The sequence below is a fragment of the Antechinus flavipes genome, chromosome 5 (genome assembly GCF_016432865.1).
Source record: "Antechinus flavipes isolate AdamAnt ecotype Samford, QLD, Australia chromosome 5, AdamAnt_v2, whole genome shotgun sequence".
NCBI lineage: Eukaryota > Metazoa > Chordata > Mammalia > Dasyuromorphia > Dasyuridae > Antechinus > Antechinus flavipes.
In genome coordinates, this window is record NC_067402.1 from 100,941,266 (window position 1) to 100,963,938 (window position 22,673).

The window sequence follows — 22,673 nt, forward strand, 5'->3', positions numbered from 1 at the left end:
CGCATTTAAATTAAAGACAGCTTAAGAATACAAACCATGTCTTTTTTTCTCTTTATCTTTCTTGATGACTAGTACAGTAATTTGTCCATACTAACAGCTTAATAAATATGTAATCAATTTATTTAATTATAATGCTTTTGGGACCATCCTCAGTTAAGTGGGGTCACTAAAGAAGCCACCATCTTACCCATGGCATTGCTGTTGAGCAGGAGCACTCCATGGGCATTGCCATCTTCTTCCAGACCCATGTAATAGGGGTGCACACCATAGGAATTCTTCTTATACTAGGTCAACATTTGAAAAGAGATCAATCATAAGGAACACAAATGAAAATAGCTATTAAATCTGCATTCATAATTTTCCACAGGGGAGGTTCAAGGTCCCAAGGAAAATGGAGAATAAGAGTCAGATTCATAATTATCCTCAACAGAAGTACATGAGCTTAGATAAACCAATCCTGAAATGGATAAAGGAAATCACTATCTATGAATAAATAACTATAGGCCAGATGATACTCAAGTTTTTGACCCTTACCTCTGGGACCTGGTCTCGAGAAAACATTCCCCATGTATGCCAGTTCAAGTTCCTCTGGTATGTTGTGTGCTCAGTTTCCCCAAAGCCATAGATGTACTGGGATGGGAGGCGGGTGGAGATTCGTAGAAACATGTCATTAAAGGTAAAGCCAGGAACCTGGGAATCCCAACTGAAACACAAGAGCAGATCATGACTCTAAAGGGTGGAAGAATTTCTGTGGGAGGCACCCTTATTACAAGGATCTGTAGAATAACCATAAATATTCTTAGTTCACTTATTAGACATCAGAATATAGAAAGTTTCTAAAGTGTCTGTTTCTTTGGTCTATAAAGCTTTGATTTTGCAGGTGGTTACAGAAAATGGAGTTTAGATATGAGGATAAGGAGGATTGGGAAAGTAAAAGTACCTAGGGTGATACAATTTTTTTTTAAAGGAGATGAAATGCTTCCTACCCTCAAGAATCTAAGAAGCTAGATAATGAAATAAAATATTCATAAACAAAATTATTAGTGAACAACAAAAAGAATGGAACTAAATCAATACAATCAAATATTTCTAGTGAATGGTTTGTCACAATTTTATCATGGGAAACAATAAATAATGAATGAGAAAAACAGAGTTTGTCCACAAACATTTAAAGTGAATGACCCAAAATATATTTAGGTGTCACCTTCATAGGTTCTCTGATCCCTGTAGGTCATGGATCTAAAAGATGTTGCATATTTTAACAAATTTATACAGATCCTGGATATGGCAGTCAAAGAGACAATGCAAGTTTCCTCCTACAGTAATAGTCCATCATCATAGAATCTTTGATTTGAGTTATGCAAGATAGAGTCATGTTCTCAATAGAGCAAATAGGAAGCTTATACCTTCTCTATTCCAAGTGCCTCATTGTGTGGGTTAGGAAACCAAAGCCAAGGTAGGTCAAGACACTCGTATATTTCCCAGAAGTATTATGTCTTTGTACTTGTTCAAGTACTGAAGACAAATGCAGGTCACTAGTTTTTAGTGACCAAACCCTAGAGCCCCATTCCATTATTCCAGATTGTCTGGAATTCTGATTGTCCACTTCCTACTATTTATAGGGAGCAGAAAACGACTTACATCACAGTGCCTGTGCTTTTTCGGCGGATCTCAATTCCAAATGGTTTTTCCTTGATGGTTACTTCATAGAGACGATTTTCTGATTGGCTGATAGGGGAGCTTGGAATATTTAAAGGCACTGGGACTTCGTATCTTTTGTTGTTAGCATCTTCAATCTAGGAAACAGAAAACCGTTGTCTCCATAAATAACCCAAAGCTCATACTTTCATGTTCTTAGAATAAGATTTTCTCAATTGAATGCTGATCAGATTCCATGGCTTCTGAGGCTCAATCAGCTTTTAGACCTGAAGTCTAAAAAAGTCTAAATCATCTGACAAGACAAGTACTATCATTCAATTTCTGCTTTTCTGAGTATATACTAATGCTTTCATTTTAATGGAAGACTGTATTACTACTGAGACTGTAATGTCCTTCACACTAAGATATGTTTCACTTGTATGTATGTAGCTCTAGTGCTTATTTACAGTAATTGTTTCCTTAATAAATATCCTTTCTTTTTTCATGCATTCATTTTTGTGTAGTTAGAAATCCTGTAATCCAAACCTCATTATAGAGATGAAAATCTGTGACTTCCTCTAAGTAGTCTCTAATATGTTTTCTACTTCTAAATGAATGATCCTATGATAAGTATACACAGCCAACAAAGATATGAATTTCTCCTTAGGCAGATAATTTCACTAAGCTGTCCATCCAAATCAAATGTTTTACTCTGCTGCCTGCATTAAGAAAACTCACCATTCAACCATTCAAAAAGCCCAGTTTTGCTAAGAGATTTTAATGGTTGGATAGATGTGAAAGGGGGAGGATTCCAATGGATGTTAATTGGTTTATATAAAAGTAATAGATTGTGAATTTCTTGATGGAAAATATTTCACTGATGTCTCTTTTAACTTGTGCCTACTATGTAATAATGTATACATATAGTGGCCATTTCATATGTTAAAAGAATATTATTGAAAAAATTAAAGATGATGTGATGCGTAACAATAAGGAATAATAATTATGGAACATTTCAGTTTCCAGACCTCTTTATATACATTCATTATCCATATACATTTATACACACACACACATATATATAAATCTATATCTATATCTATATCTATATCTATATATATAATAACAATCCAAACAGGATTATCAACCTTTTTTACAGATTAAAGAAATTGAAATTAAGTGACTTCACAATGCTAAGGCTTCTAGTAAATATCAGGAAAGCTATTTAAATGAACATCTTCTTGAGTCCAAGTCTAATGTTCTATCTGTTATGGTACACACTGCTTCTTAGGTCTATAAAATAGAAGTGAAATTTCAGTTGTCTCTTGAAAGATATACCCATTGGGATTTAGGTAGGGAGAGATAAAGAAGATGGGCTGATTTAATAAGTAAAAAACGAGGTCTTACATGTGATCTATTTTTGATTGGAGTATAACATGGAATTTCATGGCAAATTGCTATCAAAAAGCATTCCATCCATCATCTTTTCCCTACCTACTGTAATGCCAGATTAAGATCTTTAGTGATGACAGAAAATACCACTTCCACTATGACAACCCACAAACCAAGAATTTTCTTCTTCTTTTAAACCTCTCATAGCTTTAATAGTCTAAAGTACTCCCATCATATTTGCATACATACAAGTCAGTGCCTCATCTTTAATTTTCTTTTCTAGTACTTCCATCCTCAGCACAGCATGGAAGATAACATTTTGCCCATAGTAGGTACTAAATGAGTTTATTAAAAAGTTGTCTCACCCATTATACTTTAAATTCCCATATAGTTTAGCATGCTGTCCACCATGTAATAACCATCCAATAAATGCTAGTTGATTTGAGTTGTTGACTGAATAAATATGGATGATTCTGGGAAAGCTCTCTGTTAACAAGAGTCCTATGCTGAGCATACCTTGAACTGCAGCATGTTGTTTGTATGGAAAGTCACCTCCAAGCGAAGTTGATCAATGGGAGCAGAAGGATAGTGATTGGCTCCAGGAATTCGGGAGATAGTTGCTGTCAGGCCTGCTGGACTACTCTGAATGTTGGAGGCAGTATAATAATATTTTGTGATATAACAAAAAGGGACTCCAGGGGAACTGACTTCCTGAAAAATAAAAACATTACAAACTCATCAGAATGATAAAAGTGGAGGAAAAATAAGTCACATCTAGCCCCATGTTATCTCCTCAATTGGAAAGCAAACATTTTGAGGGCAAAGATTTTTTTTAAATCTTGTCTTTTTATCGCTGGTGATTAATATAGTTCCTGGGACATATGAAGTATTTAATAAATTCTTTTTAAGTCCCTCACATACAATGTCTTGTCAGCACATGAGATTATAGAATTTTTCCTGGAAGGTTGTTTTCCCATAGAAACAAAACTAACTACAAAAACGTATATATTTCTTTAAAGTTTGAAAACTGTTTGCATTTATTAACTTGTTTGATCCTCCTAGTTTTTGTGATAAATATAATAGAATTTCTCATCCTTGTTTTACAGATTGGGAAGCTGAGACTGAGCCATTACCATCTCAGAATGGTAAACTTCAAAGTTGAGATTCAAAAGAAGGTCTTTCCTGATTCCAGGTCCAACGATTATTCAATTACACCACAATGGCTTTTTCCCCCCCAAGGTCTTCTCTGGACCGCTTTCTTCTCTACTTCCTACCCACTTCTCAGAGGAGTTTTATCTTGCCAAATCTCATTAAAATGGAGAAGGAGGCATCGATATGATTAATTTGAAGTGAAATAAAGATGACAGGGAAAAGCTGATAATCTTTGCAGAGTTGTGTGTGTGTGTGTATATTTATGTGCGTGTGTGTGTCAGTGTGTGTTTCAAATCTTACCTCCCACACACAGTCACGTGATCGGCAGTTTTCTTCATTGACACCATATCCATCAGGGTAGCAGTCAAATTTTTCTGTATCTATTAACTGAGTTGACCATTCCACTGTGTATTCCTTCCCGAGTTCAAGGTGAAGACCTGTGATGTTTCCAACCTGTCACATCAGAAAAGATGTTTTAAGTCAGCAAGAGTCACTATTTATATCTAACAAAAATTCTTTCTTTTGACACCTCTCCTACCCCACAAAAAAAAACTGGTTTTCTTCATACCAATTCTCATGGAATCTCTTGGTGTTTTTTCCTTCCCTCTTTCTCTCACCGTAATTAAGGATTGTTAAGAACACAAAACTAATATTTTATGAAAACAAACAAACAAAAAAAAACAAGAGCAAACTTTTTTTTAGAAAAGAGCTGATTTCATGTTGAATACCCAATTACTTGGCAAAAACAAGGCACTGGATAAAAGGATCTCTAAATCCCTTTCTATCTTATAAATTCTGATTCTATGATTCTAATTTTAGATATTAATTCAAAGTTATAAGTTTTTTTCTATTAGAAGACCTGATAGAATGGTAGGAAATAATTAGCAAAATAATTGTGGCCCTTTCATAAAATCTATTGATCAATATTTTGTCTTTTGAACTAAATAGTAAAGGCCAGTTTCCATTATTACCCTATTCTTATTAGATGTAGTTCTAGTCATTCTCCAAAGAAGTCTTGCTACTCCTATGTCATATTCTAATTTATCTGGAAAAGTTCTTATCAAAAAGTTAAGAAGTACATTAAAAAAATCTTGAATCATCAGGAGATTTTCAAAATATTACCACTTGAGGCAATCTATGAAGAAAATTTATCATATTGATAAAGGATTTATAAAGCATTAGCATGAACTATCTCCAAAGAATCTTCCATAAATTCATATAATGAGAAATATTCCTGATTCAGATATCTTTAAAATACAATGCAATTTAGACAAAAGAGTGAATAGAAAAGTGAAAATGAACATGTAACTTCAGCTAGAGTGTTAAAAAGTTAAAGCATCTTTAATACTGCTGATGTCAAAAGGGACTAATATTAGTGAATAGTGAAGAAGAGGGCTTATTGGTGGTTCTCTTGTTTCTGGGGTTTTCACCCTGGAGAAAGGCTATTTTGGCCTTCCTTTCAGTAATTAATATAGAATAAAGGCAGTCATGAAAAAATGGCAAATAAATATAGAATAAAGGCAGTCATGAAAAAATGGCAAATAAAAAAAAAAAACAATCTGTTTATGGACATTTTTGGAGAGGGAAAATATGCTTGATACTTGAGAGAGACTTTTTTGTTTTACAAAAGGCAACCTTGAAGTTAATTTCCATTCAGCTCTAAATCTGCGACCATCTAAATGTTCATTTAAATCTAAACTTATACCTAGAACATATAAGTGTGACTTTGAATAACTGGGAAAAATCTTAAATTATTTATAATATTCTCTGTAAACAAAAGATGTCCAAAGTGAATGTTAGCAATACTCCCATTTAAATATCAGTTAAAATGTAAAATAAGAAGGCTAGTCCTTAAAGAAATGGAACAAGAAAACCTAGTTATGGAGAAAATTTGATAATTATTGAGGAAATATTTACCTTTGTTGTAGGATCATACTTGATCTCAGCATTAGATTCAACTGGAACATTATTTTCTTTTACAATAACTGTAAGAGGTTTGAGGTCCAACCCAAAGATTTTGATCTCTTCAAATGCAAGGCCACTTGGATCACTGTAGTTCATATGCATAACCTTCACATCTAGGCGATGCTAAAAGACATCCAAAGACACTTCCCATGTAATCCTGCTCTATATCCAATTCTTTAACAATTACCGTCTCCAGCTACTCAAAGAACAAAGATGCTATTAATCATTTTACCTTCTCTGGCAATGGGAGGAGGGATTGTATTAGTATTAAAATGGAATAATAGTCACAAGTAGTCATGAGTGGTTTCTCTTGTTTCAAATCAATTAGCCAAAGCTCTACCGGGTAAATGGTTGAAAACATTGAAATTCCTTGATCTGTTAGAATGGATGCTACCAAGAGTTTTCTCTTTCCCATCTTTTCTAATGATTAAGCTCATTAGCCTGATTGATAAGAAATCAAGTTCCCTTTGGCTTCCCATATCTGATTCTGGTTCCTGGCATGTTCTCTAAATTCTCCAGACTTTTATTTACTAGAAATATGAACTTTCAGAGATATGTGTCCATGTCTGTCTAATGTCTGCTATTACTGAGCTACTCTCAGTGATACCTGAAAGATCATGGAAAATAGAAGAAGCACCACAAGGTGGGTAGGGTGGGAGGAATCTAAATTTTCAGCCAAAAAAAAAGGGGAAGTCCAGTAAATGAAAATGAATTAGTGTTCAAATATCTGATATCATAGGGTTAGGGAAAGTGATTATATATCATGTCTTCTCCATTAGGATAATGGATCCTAATCCATTAGGATAAAATTAGTAAGAAATCCTTCCTCAACTCCACGTTCAGTTATTGATATCTTCTAATACGATGCTTTGGAAGTTTTCATTATATGCTTTGGACCACATGGTGGCCCTTGGAGAAGCCATGACTCACGAAAGGGTTATCATAATGTAGGCCTTTCTTCATAGTGTTTTTTATCAGATTTCAGTGCCCTTGAGAGTGCTGAGGAAATGAACACGTAATGAAAGGAACCAGTAACACTCACCTCATTGGCAGAGAAGGTTGAAAAATAGTAATTCCCCCTTTCATAAGTATCTGGAAAAAGATAACAATGAATTTTAACTAGCACATCATCAGATAGAATATATTCTCCATTGCCTATTTGCTCCCTCTGAGGCCTTTAGCTTTCCTGATTCTTCATTCTTCCCCCCTCTGTGTTTTTACAATGGTACTATACAAAGCAACTTACACATTGTCCCATGAATATTTCTCAGGATTCTAAAATTATTGAAGAAGCTTATGATTGTAGGAGACAAAACAAGGATTATTCTAGAGAATAGGCATTGATTTTAAATGAATTATTCATATCTGTAAAAATGTTATCACCATGAAGGCATGAAAAACCAATACAACCATTCTTTCCTCTACTTGAATATATCATTGCTCAGAAGGTACATTGAAAACACTGCAGTTAATGTCTGAAAAGAAATTGTGAAGCCTTCATGTGTATTTTTCACCATAATTTTCACATTTAAGATTTCTAGTTCGTATCATTAGAAATATTAATAAGAGAGTGTTTTCATTAGTTTAGAGAGTTCTTGGTTAGGCACTTCCTCTACCAGTGAGAACTGGCACAGTATTTAAAACTTACACTCTCTTAATGTTATTTGAAGGATAAAAAAAGTTGTTGGAAACAAAATACCTGAGTTAATTCCTACCCTGGTTGCATGGCCCTATGCACATCACTTAATTTCCAAGTATGGCAGGAAAATTCCATAGCACTTCAAATAACTTTAAGATTTGCGACATAATTAAAAGACAGTATGAAAGAAGCAGAAGAAAGGAGAAGAAAAAAAGAAGGGAGGGGGCAAGCAAAGTAGAGTAAGAGATGGGGTGTGAGGGAAGGAGAGAAGAAATAAAGGAAAGAGGAAATAAAAAGAAGTGAAGAAGAAAAGAATAGAAGAGGAGAAAATATATGAAATTAAAGAGGAGAAAAGAAGAGGGTAAGTAAAAGTCATAGAAGAAGAAGATATGGGGAGACAAGAAAGAACAGGAGAGGGCTTGAAAGGAAAAAAGTAAAAGAGGAGAAAGAGAAAGAAAGAAAAAGAGAGAAAGTGTGTCAACTGAATTTAAGAAAATCTAACTTACCAATACTCTGTCCATCATCCCAGAAAAACTCTCCTTCAGCTGTCCCATTGTCAGATAAAGCCACAGTAAGTCCCAAGGAATTTTTCCGGCTGTAAACATCAGAAATTGTAGTTAGTTCTCCTCCTTCCCTTGACAAGTCATTTGACAATCCTTTATTAGGCAATTATAAACACAGTACTATGTTGTAAAGGGCTGAAACTCTGAATAGGTGCCCTGGAATCAGACAACTGAGCCCTTAAGGTTAATTACCTATTGGACAATACTAAATAAGTAAATAATAAATGGCCCTTCTCACTATTGTGTGCTGACTCCATCTTTTGATGTATACTGATCATTGTAGGAGGGATTAGAGGGTGGAATGAGACAAGCCAGAATCACTTTGCAGGAGGATGAGGAGAAGGGAGGTTGGTGGAGAGCTTGGGGCAATTTTGTTTATCTCCTTTATTTCTGCCCCTAAAGATCAACGACTTTTGCTTATCCTGACTCTGGCTGACCCTGAGGCCTTCAGGGAGCTAGCTTGGACTTTACACTATGTTAGGGGCTAGATGTTCAAAGAAAGAAGTAAAAAAAAAGATATGGTTCCTGCATTCAACAAACTAAGATCATGCTGGACAGAGAGAATTTCAGCATGTATCATATTGTAGTCTATTCACAGGAAAATAAATGTAAAATAAACAAGACATTGTAGATTTGATATGATATTGGAGGATTCAGAAAAGATCTTTTGCCAGAGTTTGCAGTTGAGATGAACCATGACGGAAACTAAGGGGTTCCAAGAGGTAAAGATAAAAATGGAGAACATTCCAGGCATATGAGACAGACTATACAAAGCTCAGTTCAAGTAGTGCACAGAGTATTTGAGGTAAAATCATGTGAATCAGCTTGGAAAGATTAGAGCCATTTGGGTAAAGGGCTTTACAAGCTACACAAAGCAGGTTGGACTTTATCTAAGACAGCCATTAAAACTTTCTGAGCAAAAAAATGGCATGGTCTGAATTATGTTGTAGGACTCTCAATTGGGCAATAAAGTAGAGGATGGTTTGGAGAAGGGAGAATCCAGATGCAAAGAAGGCCGATTTATATGGGTGCAGTAGTTGTCCTTCATTCTTGAAGAGGACCAAAATGGCATCATTTTGTTAGAGTCAAATTGCAGTGTGTAAAACTGTGACTGATCAGATCAATATGAGCTCAGAATGCTCTGTCACACAGGTTGAGCACAAATAGTCCATATGAACATTTGGGTAGCTTCTCTAATTTTGCACATCTCATGTTTCTTTTGGACTCATTCTATTTGGCTCTGTTCATAGAACACAGCATCTTCTGTGAGGAATGCATACTGGGAAGTTCTGTGCCTGTGTCTCCCATGTCACACAATTGATTCTAATATTTTTCAGAAATCCCTGGAGAGTGTCCTTGTATCATTTTTTTTTTTGAACACCTTGTAAATGCCTGCCCTGTGGCACCGTGATAGTCTGGGAGACTGGTGATAAAGGTATGAACTAAAATAGAGTCCATGTAAATGGAACAATTATCCCTGATGCCTCTTACAAGGATACTTATGTTTAGGGATTTTTCCCATCATTGCTGAAACACATTAAACAGAAAAGTATATTAAGCAGAATCATGACCACGTTAAAATGTTTAAGCTGTATTTTCAACATAGGTTCATTTTATTTTCTCTGTCATGGAGTAAATCATCAAGTATTCCCCTGAAATATATCACAAAGAACTGGAATTCATATACTACATTATCTAACAGTCAGTGGGTTAACAAACATTAAGTGTTTACTCTGGTCAGGCATTTGCTCAGTGCTGAGGATGCAAAGAAATTTGAAAAGTCCCTGTTTTCAGGGAGCTTGAAGTCAAATGGAGATAAAAAAATGCCAAGAGGCAGAGGCAGAAGAACATTCCAGCCAGGGAATATGAAAGATTCTCACGAAGCCCCCAGATAACTAACAAAAGTAGTCTGCTCCTTGTGATGTACAGGAAAAAACTACTGAAGAAATAATACTGACTGGCATTTATACAACCCCTTAGTATTTAGAGTGTTTATGTTACTGTCAGGGTAATGTCAGTAAAGTAGGATGTTTGAGTCCAATGACAGAACAGAAGGCCTCAGAGTTGGTGGGATTTTCCCAGAGTCATACAGAGAGAAGCCAACTAAAACCCAAGCCTTTAGGACTCCAACTCCAGGACTTTGTCCTCTCCTTTTCAAGAAAAGGGTGAAGCAAAGAGTCACCATAGCACTGGAGTAATGTTTGGAAATGGAAAGGGTGGTAATCCCCTCACTCACCTATAGTGGGTGTTATTGGCAGGTTTTTGCCATGGAAGAATGTAGCCTCCACGGATATGGAGATTGATGTGGTCCAAGGGGGCTTGTAGGCTCTTCCACTGTCCCCTCACTCCAACCCCTGAGCCCTACAGTTAAACAGAAGAAACCAAGAGAAAAATGAGTCCTTCCACCTCACAAGATGCCTGATTAATTTATAGGATTAACTTACAGGCCTTCCCACGACCACCATGGCCTCTCATTTCCTGACTACCTTGATCCATTTATGGATTCCTTTGAGGCCATTTTGCATCATTCCTCCCATCTTTTACTCCATTTAGAATCAAATGCTGCTGTTCTTGAAAGAAACCTTTCTAAATTGCATCCATTGTTCAGGGAAACTCACTTTAGTCTTCAAAAAAGATTTCAGTATTTCAAAGATTTTTATTGTTTTTCTTGGTGGGCTGAGTCTATCTCTAACTAGAGCTATGAGCCTCCCCTGATCAGGGACTCTTCCCTAGACTTCCACATGGTCAGCCTCAGAAAGCAAGGTGGGGCATTGCATACAGTGGGTGTTCAATCAATGCAGTAAACTAACTGCCAAGGAGGGACAGAAGATAAACAAGGGATCAAAAATATTGACATTCTTTTTTTGAAAAGGTAACCTAGAAAAAAGCTTGTAAAAACTACATACTTACAATAAGCAAGAGAGTCACTACTTACACTCTTTGCTCACAGAAGTCAGGCTTATCAAGAACACTGAGGGAGTGGACTTTAGGAAGAATTAATTATTCTTCCACTGTCTTAGCTATGGTGCCTTAGTCTTTGGGGAAATTTGAAAAACAGCACTAGAGCATTTTTAAACTAATTAAATTAAAGCATTAAAGATACCTTTGGAGTCTCTGACAATGTTCTCAGTATGGGATGACGAAGAAGCACCTTTAAAGTCTTTTATTATCATTATTTTATAGATGAGGGAATGAAGCTCAAAACACCCAATGACCATTTATTTCACATTTACTATATATCGGATCTTATGGAATAGGTGGAAAGTGATTACATTAAGGAAAGAAGCACTAACCTGACCTAAACTACATTAAGTGTTCTAGACCTTCTAAGCAAAAAGGGCTCCGATGGTTTCATAGAGCTTCCCTTCTCCGCTGGAATATAATCACTGAACTCAGCTCCCAAGAGCTCCATTATCCCGCAAAGTGCGTAAAAAAAATGCTGCCTTTGGCTGAGTCCCAGCCACCAAAACATAAGATCAGTAGAACTTGAAAAGTACAATGATGAGCATTAGAGGGTCAACTATGCAAGAGCTGCATGGGGCAAACATTACACACACCCTGACAGTATCCCAGCATGAGATATCTTAACCTGCAAACTTGTTTCCCTTTCCAGGAGTTATATACTATTTTGAACAGAGGAGACATAATATCCTATGCCCCATGAAAGATACTTACCGTGTAATAATCATACCAGTTGGTCTTAGGGAAGTAGGCAGTGACATTCCGGGAATTCTACAATAAATTAAAATTTCTGTGTGTGAAATAAATTCATGGACAAATTCACCAAAATTTCCTAGAAGGATTAACAAGATTAAGAATTGCTAAATGTACAGTGTTCAAAAGCAAATATCCTATGGACTTATCATGTCATGATTGTCTTCCAATGACCCCACCGCTTAGGGATAAGTCAGACTATCATTCAATTTATAGGTAAGGAAACTGAAGCACCAAGAATCATTTAAAGCTGCACAACAATTCAGTCCCAGAACATTCAGAATGTGCAACTCAGACCCATCTCTACTACTTAATATTGTTTTTTAGTTTGGAGCTTATATGGGTTCAGGAAAATCTATACTCACAGCGTACAGGACAGGGCTGACTAAGAAGGCTGGACCCCACAAGAATTGAAGGTCTATGTCCCATGTTTCTTTGTCTTCCACAAACCTGAGGGGAAAAACATAGTATCACAATTCAGCGGTGTAGACAATGCTCTCTCAGTGCTCAAAGAAACCTTAGAAATCAGTCTTAAGTTCATGATTATGACAAATATCCAAGGGACTTAGGAAAAGCCCAATTTCTTTTCCTTTTATATGCCTCCTTCTTCTTCCAGCATTAGTTTAATCAGGCACAGGTAAGGATATTAATGGTGCATTTGAAATATCAACTTGACTTTCCTTACTCGACAGGCCCTAGGCTTTCTCTTATTATGATGCAGATGTTCAGAAAATTAGTTGCAAACTGATTTCAACCCATTCCAGTCATAAAATAGAAAACAAATGACTGTTTTAAAAATAAAAATATGATTCACTATATTTCACTATATTATTAAGCCAAAAAGACTATTGGGATTCTCAAATACCCCTACATAATTTTCACTTTTTTTTTTTTTTAAGAGTAAAAAGTATAGAAGGGAAACAATAAACTGGGAAAACATTTTTACAATCAAAGGTTCTGATAAAGGCCTCATTTCTAAAATATATGGAGAATTGACTCTAATTTATAAGAAATCAAGCCATTCTCCAATTGATAAATGGTCAAAGGATATGAACAGACAATTCTCAGATGAAGAAATTGAAACTCTTTCTAGCCATATGAAAAGATGCTCCAAGTCATTATCAATCAGAGAAATGCAAATGAAGACAACTCTGAGATACCATTACACACCTGTCAGATTGGCTAGAGTGACAGGGAAAGATAATGTGGAATGTTGGAGGGGATGTGGAAAAACAGGGACCCTGATACATTGTTGGTGGAATTGTGAACTCATCCAGCCATTCTGGAGAGCAATTTGGAACTATGCTCAAAAAGTTATCAAACTGTGCAAACCCTTTGATCCAGCAGTGTTTCTACTGGGCTTATACCCCAAAGAGATCTTATAGAAGGGAAGGGGACCTGTATGGGCCAAAATGTTTGTGGCAGCCCTGTTTGTAGTGGCTAGAAGCTGGAAAATGAATGGATGCCCATCAATTGGAGAATGGCTGGGTAAATTGTGGTATATGAACGTTATGGAATATTATTGTTCTGTAAGGAATGACCAGCAGGATGAATACAGAGAGGACTGGCGAGACTTACATGAACTGATGTTGAGTGAAATGAGCAGAACCAGGAGATCATTATATACCTCAACAATGATACTGTTTGAAGATGTATTCTGATGGAAGTGGATCTCTTTGATAAAGAGAGCTAATTCAGTTTCAATTGATCAAAGATGGACAGAAGCAGCTACACCCAAAGAAAGAACACTGGGAAATGAATATAAACTGCTTGCAATTTTGTTTTTCTTCCCGGGTTATTTATACCTTCTGAATTCAATTTTCCCTGTGCAACAAGAAAACTGTTCGGTTCTGCACACATATATTGTATCTAGAATATACTGTAATCTATTCAACATGTAAAGGACTGCTTGTCATCTGGGGGAGGGGGTGGAGGGAGGGAGGGGAAAAATCAGAACAGAAGTGAATGCAAGGGATAATGCTGTAAAAAAGTACCCTGGCATGGGTTCTATCAATAAAAAGTTATTTAAAAAAATGATACCCTAGAGAGAATCACATAGATTAGTTAATTTAAAGGATAATAAGAAAAGAGAGAAGAGAGAAAATATTTTTACTTTTAATAGGTTAGATTTAATGTTAAAATGTCTTAGTATATTAATGCTTGTCATTTGGACTATTTTGGCTTATACATGAAATCTATAAAAGTCACAGGGGATTTTAATAAAGGAAAATCTTTAAAAAAAAAAAAAAGAGTAAAAAGTATACTAAAAGTATCTCTTCAGCAAACCCATGAGGTGGGAAGTGCCATTATTCTTCTTCCCACTTTACAGATAAGAAACCTTAGGCTCAGAAAAATTAAGTAGTTTGTTCATGATCACAAGCTACTATCACATCTGAAATAAATAGCAAGAAAACAAACAAATCTTCGGGTCTCCAAAGGTCATGCTTGCTTCCATATGCTACTTCTGTATATAAGAAACATACATTTTTAGAATGAATCAATAAATGAAGAAACAATGATTAATTCAGTCCTCATTAGATACAAGGCAGTGGTAAAACAAATAGACATGAATAGAAAAATTAGACAGGCCCTGTTCTCAAGGCCTCACCTCTGTAAGAGGTATAGTAGAAAGTCCCTTAAGGTGTTGTCTGAGATTCACAATGGAATCCCACAGAGGACCGCGAGACAGAGTGGGCACTTACTCATGAAGAAGGGGCCGGACAACAGTGCTGCCTTCGACATGGGCCTTGTGCATCAGGGTGTAGAGATAAGGCAACAGGGTGTATCTTGTCTGAAGGACTTTTCTTGAAAGATCCTCAAAGGTGGAATTCCAAGCCACAGGGTCTTGTCTCTACAGATATGGGAAGAAATATTCATACAAATCCTTCATTTTACTTCACTGGGAAATAGGCCGGATACCTAATGAGCCACTCTCTGCTACACAGCGACTCTGCAGAAGCAGCCAGGGTTTGCTTCCTAATTCCCCAGGCTACTATCCCCATGGATCCTGGCTAAGGAAGACATTTTGATTCTTCTTTCCCTGTTAAGCTCAGTACTCCTAAAAATAGTCAGAGCCCTGAAACAAAAATATATCATGGACAGCACAGACCTAACATATTTCTTCTCTACAACAATTTTCCAGTGCAGTGTTAAATCTAGAGCATACTGTGAAACATTAGAGGGCCCTGACTTTGTAATCTCCTGGTAGGACTGTGAAAACTGCCCAGAGGTCACTCAGAACAGAAGAGATCTCTGCTCCCTAAACCCAATTTTTTTTGGAGTTTATGGTAGAAGAGAGATGTTCTAGGAAGCTCTAACAGACTGTAGGTTACACAGTCTTGTGAAGTGAAGGACTGGTGACTAATGAGGTGGTTTCCAGGAAAGAGGGGATCCATTCACTTATGGGGAAAGAATTGAAACAGGTACCAGGGCAGGCCTGGGGAACAAACTGGTATCTTACTCTGGTCCCAATTGTATTGTGGTTCCTAGAGAAAGGGTAAAAGGCTCCCAGTTGCATCCAGCGCGCACACATCTCATATTCAGCATCTCTAAAGAACCCACAGATATCGGCTCCAGTCTGAGAACAAAAAAGGGAAACAGAATGAGAATGCTGTGAGTTTCTGAACCAATCTTAATAATGATGAAGTGACCTGGGGGAGACTTACATAGGATATTCCAAAGAGACTGAATTCCATCATACCTGCAATGAGAACCACAGCAATGATGGGTGAGGCAAGTTGGTAGACTGAAGAGGCTCTGATCTAACCTGTTCCTTGACTTAAATAGCTCAACATGGAGAAAAGTCCCATAATATATAGAGTGATACAGTGAAATAGTCAGTGGCCTGACTCCTCTCAGATTCGCTTCAAGAATCCAAAATAATTATCACCTTATTGACCACCTGGGCTAGTTTCCTTTCCCCTCCAAGGGAAGCCTTCAGGACAAACCCCGTACTTACCAATGATGGATTTATGGAGCTGGTCCCATGCTGCAGTGTTGTCCCCCAGCCAATGTCCTGCCCAGCGTCCTGAAGTAGGGAAGGTGGAGCGAGTGACCACAATTCCTCTCTGTCCAGTAGCCTCCTGCACACCTCTGATCAGGGAAGACAAACAAGAAATCACAACCTAAATGAGGAGGGCCAAGGACCTCTTTCCCCGTCAGGAAGCTCTGAGTAAAGCCCAAGAACTGAGGACCATTCTCAGCCAATGACTATGAGAACAAAGTGGGAAAGTGGGAGCATCACTGCAATCTGTACTTGGTGCAGGAAGAAACAAAAACTAGATTGTACATTAATTATCTACAAATATAAGGTAATGGACTACTTTTATTGTGTTTATGTGAATGTGGGAGGAAAAGAGGAGCATACTTTAACTTCTGAATAGATTTATTGTCCTAATACTGTGTCACTCAGAATAATTCTGATCAATAATATATCCTGATCACAAAAAGAAAAAATACAAATCAGTCCTGCAATTTCATTTATATGGAAACATTTCTGATGAAGAAATGTGGGGATGATAGTGTTACACCAATTCTATCAGCAGTTATTCATTTCATTGTAATTGGATGGGTATCAGTGATTATTTTAGTCAAATAAACAAATAGGATTAAACTTGAGGTAATTATGCCAATTAATGCTCTTAGGGTAACAGTTGTGGTTGATTAATCCACCAGCTATTAAAGATTATATTAATTGTATTTGTTACTAGCTAGATTCATACAATTAATATAATGAGAATGTAAAAGCTGCAGTACCCTTCTCCCCACTCCAAGTCTACCTGGATCACTGCTTCTCTTTCTTTCTAGTGACCTTTGCTTCAAAACCACAATTTCCTTGGACCTTAAAATACTAACAGTCTAACACAAGAGTATTATGACTTGTGGAAGAGCCTGAGATGTTGCTGACAGTATCTTTTGGCCTTTGGAAAGCACCTGCTGAGATGGCCTGCAGTTAAGAGCCTTTATATGATTATCTGTAGCTAATGACCTTTGAAGTCTTGATGACTAAATTCTGACAGCTGATGGATTTTCCCCTTAACCAATCATAAGATTTCCTTCCTTTTAGAACTGATTGGTCATGGAATTGTACTGCTTCATTCCGGTTTTTGATATTCTCTCAATGTTTATAAAAGCAACTGTTCCTCTAGCATAAGGGTCCCTGACCTTGAGAAAGATCTTGAACCCAACTAATTTAGGAATACCACAGGTATTTTTAAAAAAATTCACTGATTATGTGATTTTTGTTATAAATTGGAATTTTGTGGCCCACAGAATCCACCTCTACAAAAGTAGGGACCTTATCTACAATTTATAGCCTTATAGAGGTGCCCTGATTAATTAAATGATTTGCCCAGGATCATGTGGCCAGTATGTATGAAGAGATTTTTGTGGATTTGAGCTAAATCTCTAGCTACTGATCACACTGCTCCTTTAAATACACACACACACACACACACACACACACACACACACACACACACACACACACGAGTTAGCTTTCTTGGTCATCAACAATAGCCAGTTTTAGAGTCTTTTATATATATAATATATATATTTTGCTTTAGGAAATATATATAGTCCTGAATCACTCATTCCTATATAAGCTGGGACCCTAAATTTATGATGGTATAATTTTAAGGAAAATATATATAATATATATTTCAGATTATTCATTAACTTATTCAATAATTGATCTATTTATATAGAGAGAAATGATTAGAAGATAAAATAGCAACTTCTTTATCCCTGGGAAGTTCTCCTGGAGAAGGAAGGAAAAAACAGAGTCTTAGTTGAGGATCGGTTGCTTTTAAAGGAATAACCATTCTCCTTCCTCTTAAAAATTCCATTTCTACTCACCCAGTACCTATGGGACTATGGGAGAGATGGGGAAGGGACTTACTCATATGTTGGCTTAGTCTGGGACCAGCCATAGAGATTGTGCACATCGTAGTGTCTCACTGGGCTTCCATCAGGCAGGATCTGCTGACTTTCCATGCACAGGGTCTTGCTGCTCAGGCCTCTGTCTCTTGACTCCAGATCTGAGAAAAGAGATTCAGTGATGTGAGAACATGCCTACAGTGACAAGTGTTTCACATCTGGTAGTGGTGAAAGCTCAGCTGGAGCTGAGGGGATGAGAGAGGATAGAGAATGAGTTTGAAAGAGAAAAGCAGGGCAGACTTATAAGATGTAAACCCTTGAACACCAGGGGCGGTATTCAATAGGAAACACCAGTAGGAAATAGAAAGTTAAACATAACCCACACACAACCCACTGGATTTAGTAATGGAAGGCACATTAGAGAGAATTGATTAAGTCCATGTCATTTATGAAGAATATGGAAAAACCATGGCCCAGAGAGATAAAGAAATATCCCCAAGATTAGAAAACATATTAAGTGGAATAGTAGTGATTTTAGTTTTAGTCTAAGTCTTCTAACTCAAAACTCACTGTTCTTTGTTCTATACTGTAGGAAATTCCTGGATCATGGAACTCAGAAAGAAAGGGTCCTTAAGTACTAATCACTGGGAGGCAAGAACATAGCTCTCTAAATTCCAGCCTTTGCAAAGGTCTGGGTTAAAGTTTTAGAAGAAAAACAGAAATGGATAGATAAGAAGAGGCAAAGAGATGGGGGGAAGGGAGGGAAGTCAAGAGAATAGGATGCCAGAGAAGTAAAAGATACAGAGCAAATTAAGGAGGAAAGACTGAACAGCAAGGAAATGATCAATCAAATTAATCAGTTGATTGTCTTCTGAATGCCAGATACTCTAATAGGTACAAGAAATACAAATACAAAGAAAGAAACAATCTCCACTGACAAAGAAGTTTCAATCAATGACAAATGCTGCAGAGCAATTAAGAGAATTAAGAAGAAAAATACAATCCTTGGGTCCTCAAAGTACAACCAGTGGGCCAGATGCGGCAGCTACGGACAATTATCCCCCTCACCCAGGGAGTTCTTTATTTATTTAAATTTCTTTATTTAAAGGCCCACAAAACAAAGTTTTTGCTTTTACTATAGTCCGGCCCTCCAACAGTCTGAGGGACAGTGAACTGGCCCCCTATTTAAAAAGTTTGAGGACCCCTGCAAAACATTGTTGCTGGAAAAGAAGTGAAAGAAAAACATCAACATTTTGCAGAGCATGGAAGGTAGTCGCAAATTCATTGCGGCTTCTTCGCAGCCAACATTGAGCTTCTTGCAGCAAACATTCCCATACTTTTGCTCAAGGAATTGGCTTTTAACCATTGATGAACCTTCTGATAAACTAATTACTTGAAAGGCCCAGTCCAGAATACTGAATTACCAATTCCCCAAGTCACACAGTCTTGTGAACTGGATCTTTTAGAAGCTGCATTCTTAGTATCTACCAGTTTTCTCTTTTTTAAAAAAATGGAATGGCATCTCATAGACCTTTTAATAATCAAGGCAATAATTGAGGACTAGAGAGGTCTCCTGCTTACTCCAGGGATGTGGATGGGAAATCAACTGGTCTCATTGCCTTTGGACACCATTCAAAATTTTTTTCCAACCCCACCATTACACACTGTCAAAAATCACTTTTAGACATATGATATATGACTGCCCTGATCAAAAAGATTTGGTGATTGCTACTGTCTAAAGGATGAAAAACAAGGTCCTACAAGGCTTGTATCTTAACCCATTTATGCAGTCTTATTTATTCTATATTTTATTCACAATACTCAGCCCAACTCAACGTTATTATCCTACTGCTATGTTTTTACAGGCTGGTTTCTGGGCCTAGCTCCCGCCTCATCCTCACATGATAAAACATCTGTTTCCTTTGATGTAACATCTTTTAAGGAAAAACACTAGTAAAAATGCTTGCTCAATGGTGTAATGAAGCATTTTGCCTCTGCTCTATATATACCTGTACCCTATGAGGTGAAGTAAGACAGCTTAGAATGCTTATAGGTTTGTTCCACAAGATACTGTCCTATCAATGTCTGCTAGTAATGACTGAAGGCAAATCCTCATCTCAGGTAGCTTTGACAAGGTCATCTTGAGGCTATGTAAAATCTCCCAATAAGAAATGGACTTACGGGGCATATAGGGAGGATGATTGAATGTGGTGCTCCTGCAGCCTGGGGGAACTGCCCCATTCACAAAGCTGGATGGTTCATTCATGTCCTGAAAATGTAAAACAAGTCTTTATGTATATGTGTATTACATACATACATGAATATATTGTAATTACCTTCTGCCAGGCAGATGGCAGTGAACAAATGGTTCCACCTGGCACACACATCACAGATAGGGGACTGACTAATCAGAAAGAAAAAGCTTAGGCACTGGTGGGGGTCGTCTGGAAAGATTGGGCCTTGCTTTCTCCCAGGTCATGCTCAAGAGTCAAATACACTTAAGGGAAATTTTAAGCTCACTTAAGAATTAAAAAAAAAAAAAAAAAGATAATCTCCCTGATGTGCAGGTACATTAGGCAACTTTCCTGCAGGAGAAAGTCATGATGAATGTATGATAGAAATACTGACTTGTTTAATATCTCATTAGAAAATGGCAACCTCAAAGTATTGTGCCCAGAATGTCATTATTTACTGATATACTCCACTGCAGAACAATCATGCAAGTGTGAAAATCAAACAAATATACAATCTTTTATCACATGTCTGTTTATGTCTGCACACTGATTCACACAAATACATGCACAAACAAAAACACACACTTACAATCCACATTCCATCGTACTTCAAGCTCTTCTGTGGCTCACGGGGATTCGTGTGGAGTTCTAGCAATTCCCGCTTCCACCACATGGCTGTTGAATTACGGAAAAAGTCTGGGAAGGCAACATGAGCTCTGTATAACTGTAAAGATGAAACAACCACCAGACAGATCAATGAAATAGCTGGTCAGTAATCCTTTCTTTGATACTTATTATTTGCAATTCTGCTACTTCTTGCAGATAACTTCTGGAAAAGTTCAAAGCATTTTCAAAAGAATTCTTAGTTTAATCACAAAGCAAATGAATACTAATCAAAGTGGCCTAAAGTTTCATGTATAAACCCAAGACTATAGATTGATTCTGCCTAATTGTAAGAAAAAACCCCAACCTCCACTCAATATATATAGATGCAGATACAGATGTGTATTTGTCTGTGGTGGCATTTGGAGGTACTTTTTGCATACTGTGCACTAATGCCTTTTTGGAAGGAAGTTGAGAACCAATGAAAGGAGCCTGCCTAGTAAGAATTCAAAAATAAGGTGTGATATCTTTAAGGAAGGATACATCCAAGAAAGTGTGGTAGGAAAACAAGAATTTAAGAAAAGAATTCAGAGACAGAGACAGAGAAAGAGACAGACAGACAGACAGATAAAGATGGAGAGACAGAACAGAGGCAGAAAGAGACAGAGAGAACGATAAGAAGGGACACAGGATCAGCATCTTGGAGACTTCACAGAGGGACATGATTAATCTCACCAAGAATTGGTTAGTCAAAAATAAATAAAAAATCTTTTATTAAGTACTTATTATAGGTACTGTATTAAGTGATGATTTAGTAAGAAAGAGAAAACTATTGCTTCTCTCTGGTTACAGTCTTAACAGTCTAAGGAATACAAAACATTTCTCTACAATCAAAGCTTCCACATGTCATAATATTGAAGAATCTTTTACCTCCACTTGTGTGTCCCAGTCAAGAGATCCATTGATGATAACATTAGGCAAATCTGGCCAAACCTATGGGAAAAAGGGGGTGAGGGGTGGGGAAGGTTTACTTCCAAATCTTGGATATGTGATAGTAAAGAATCTATATAATTCCTGGAATCAATCTGCTTAAATAAAAGATCCTATGCCCTAATTGCCTTCATTCACACAAACACAGAAACATTAAGATAAAATAAGTCATTCATGTATAAATATCTTGATGATCCTTCAGATTCAGTCATGGAATAGAATTAACATGTCTAATCCCAAACTCTACCTTTCCCCAAACAATGCCGCTGTCATCCGGCCACTTGATGAACACATCATCCTGTAATCCCCTGCTGAATGCAAGATATGGCTGGGTCTCATTGCCAGAAATGGCTGGGTCCTGCAATCAATGGATGATAGTTGTTAGAGTGTTAGAGACAGAATTATGCAAAGAAAAGGAGGTCAATGCCCAACAAGCAAGAAAACAAAAACTTTTCTCAGTCACATACTAGAATAAGGATGACTCGCATCCCAGCCTCCTTCATTCGGTTGATCAGATTGGGAAAACCTGCAAATTTGGGGCTGAGGGTGAAGTCCATCTGCCTCTCCATGTAATCAATGTCCGAGTACTGCACATCCTGGAAGAAACAAGAAAGTGGGGAAATGTCATTTCGATGACAATAGATACAGAGCAAGTCTTTTCAGTTGGCCAATGTAGAAGATCTATTGTACATATTCTTTTTCAGAATCAGGTTAAAACTCCAGATTGGAATCTCTCATAATCATTCCTAGACTGCTTCTCCTTACCAATAAATATCTAGAATGTGAATGAGATACTAAATATATTATCAACCTGCAAAACATCAAGTTGCACCAGTCTATAAACATAATCTTCCAGCAAAATAATATGACACATTTCAAAATGAAATCAAAATCCTTTGAAATATC

The 22,673-nt window shown here is 37.0% G+C and overlaps 1 protein-coding gene across 1 annotated transcript in view; it reads right to left on the reverse strand.

Moving 5' to 3' along the window:
• MGAM (maltase-glucoamylase) overlaps window positions 1–22,673 on the reverse strand; it is a 168,320-nt gene that overhangs the window by 22,851 nt on the left and 122,796 nt on the right. Inside the window, exons 67-74 of the mRNA XM_052000129.1 lie at window positions 8,293–8,381; window positions 7,190–7,239; window positions 6,100–6,270; window positions 4,483–4,635; window positions 3,547–3,741; window positions 1,642–1,796; window positions 535–703; window positions 188–284 (exon numbers count right to left, since the gene is read on the reverse strand). Coding sequence (XP_051856089.1) covers window positions 188–284; window positions 535–703; window positions 1,642–1,796; window positions 3,547–3,741; window positions 4,483–4,635; window positions 6,100–6,270; window positions 7,190–7,239; window positions 8,293–8,381 — 1,079 coding nt within the window. The remainder of the gene's footprint in view (window positions 1–187; window positions 285–534; window positions 704–1,641; window positions 1,797–3,546; window positions 3,742–4,482; window positions 4,636–6,099; window positions 6,271–7,189; window positions 7,240–8,292; window positions 8,382–22,673) is intronic.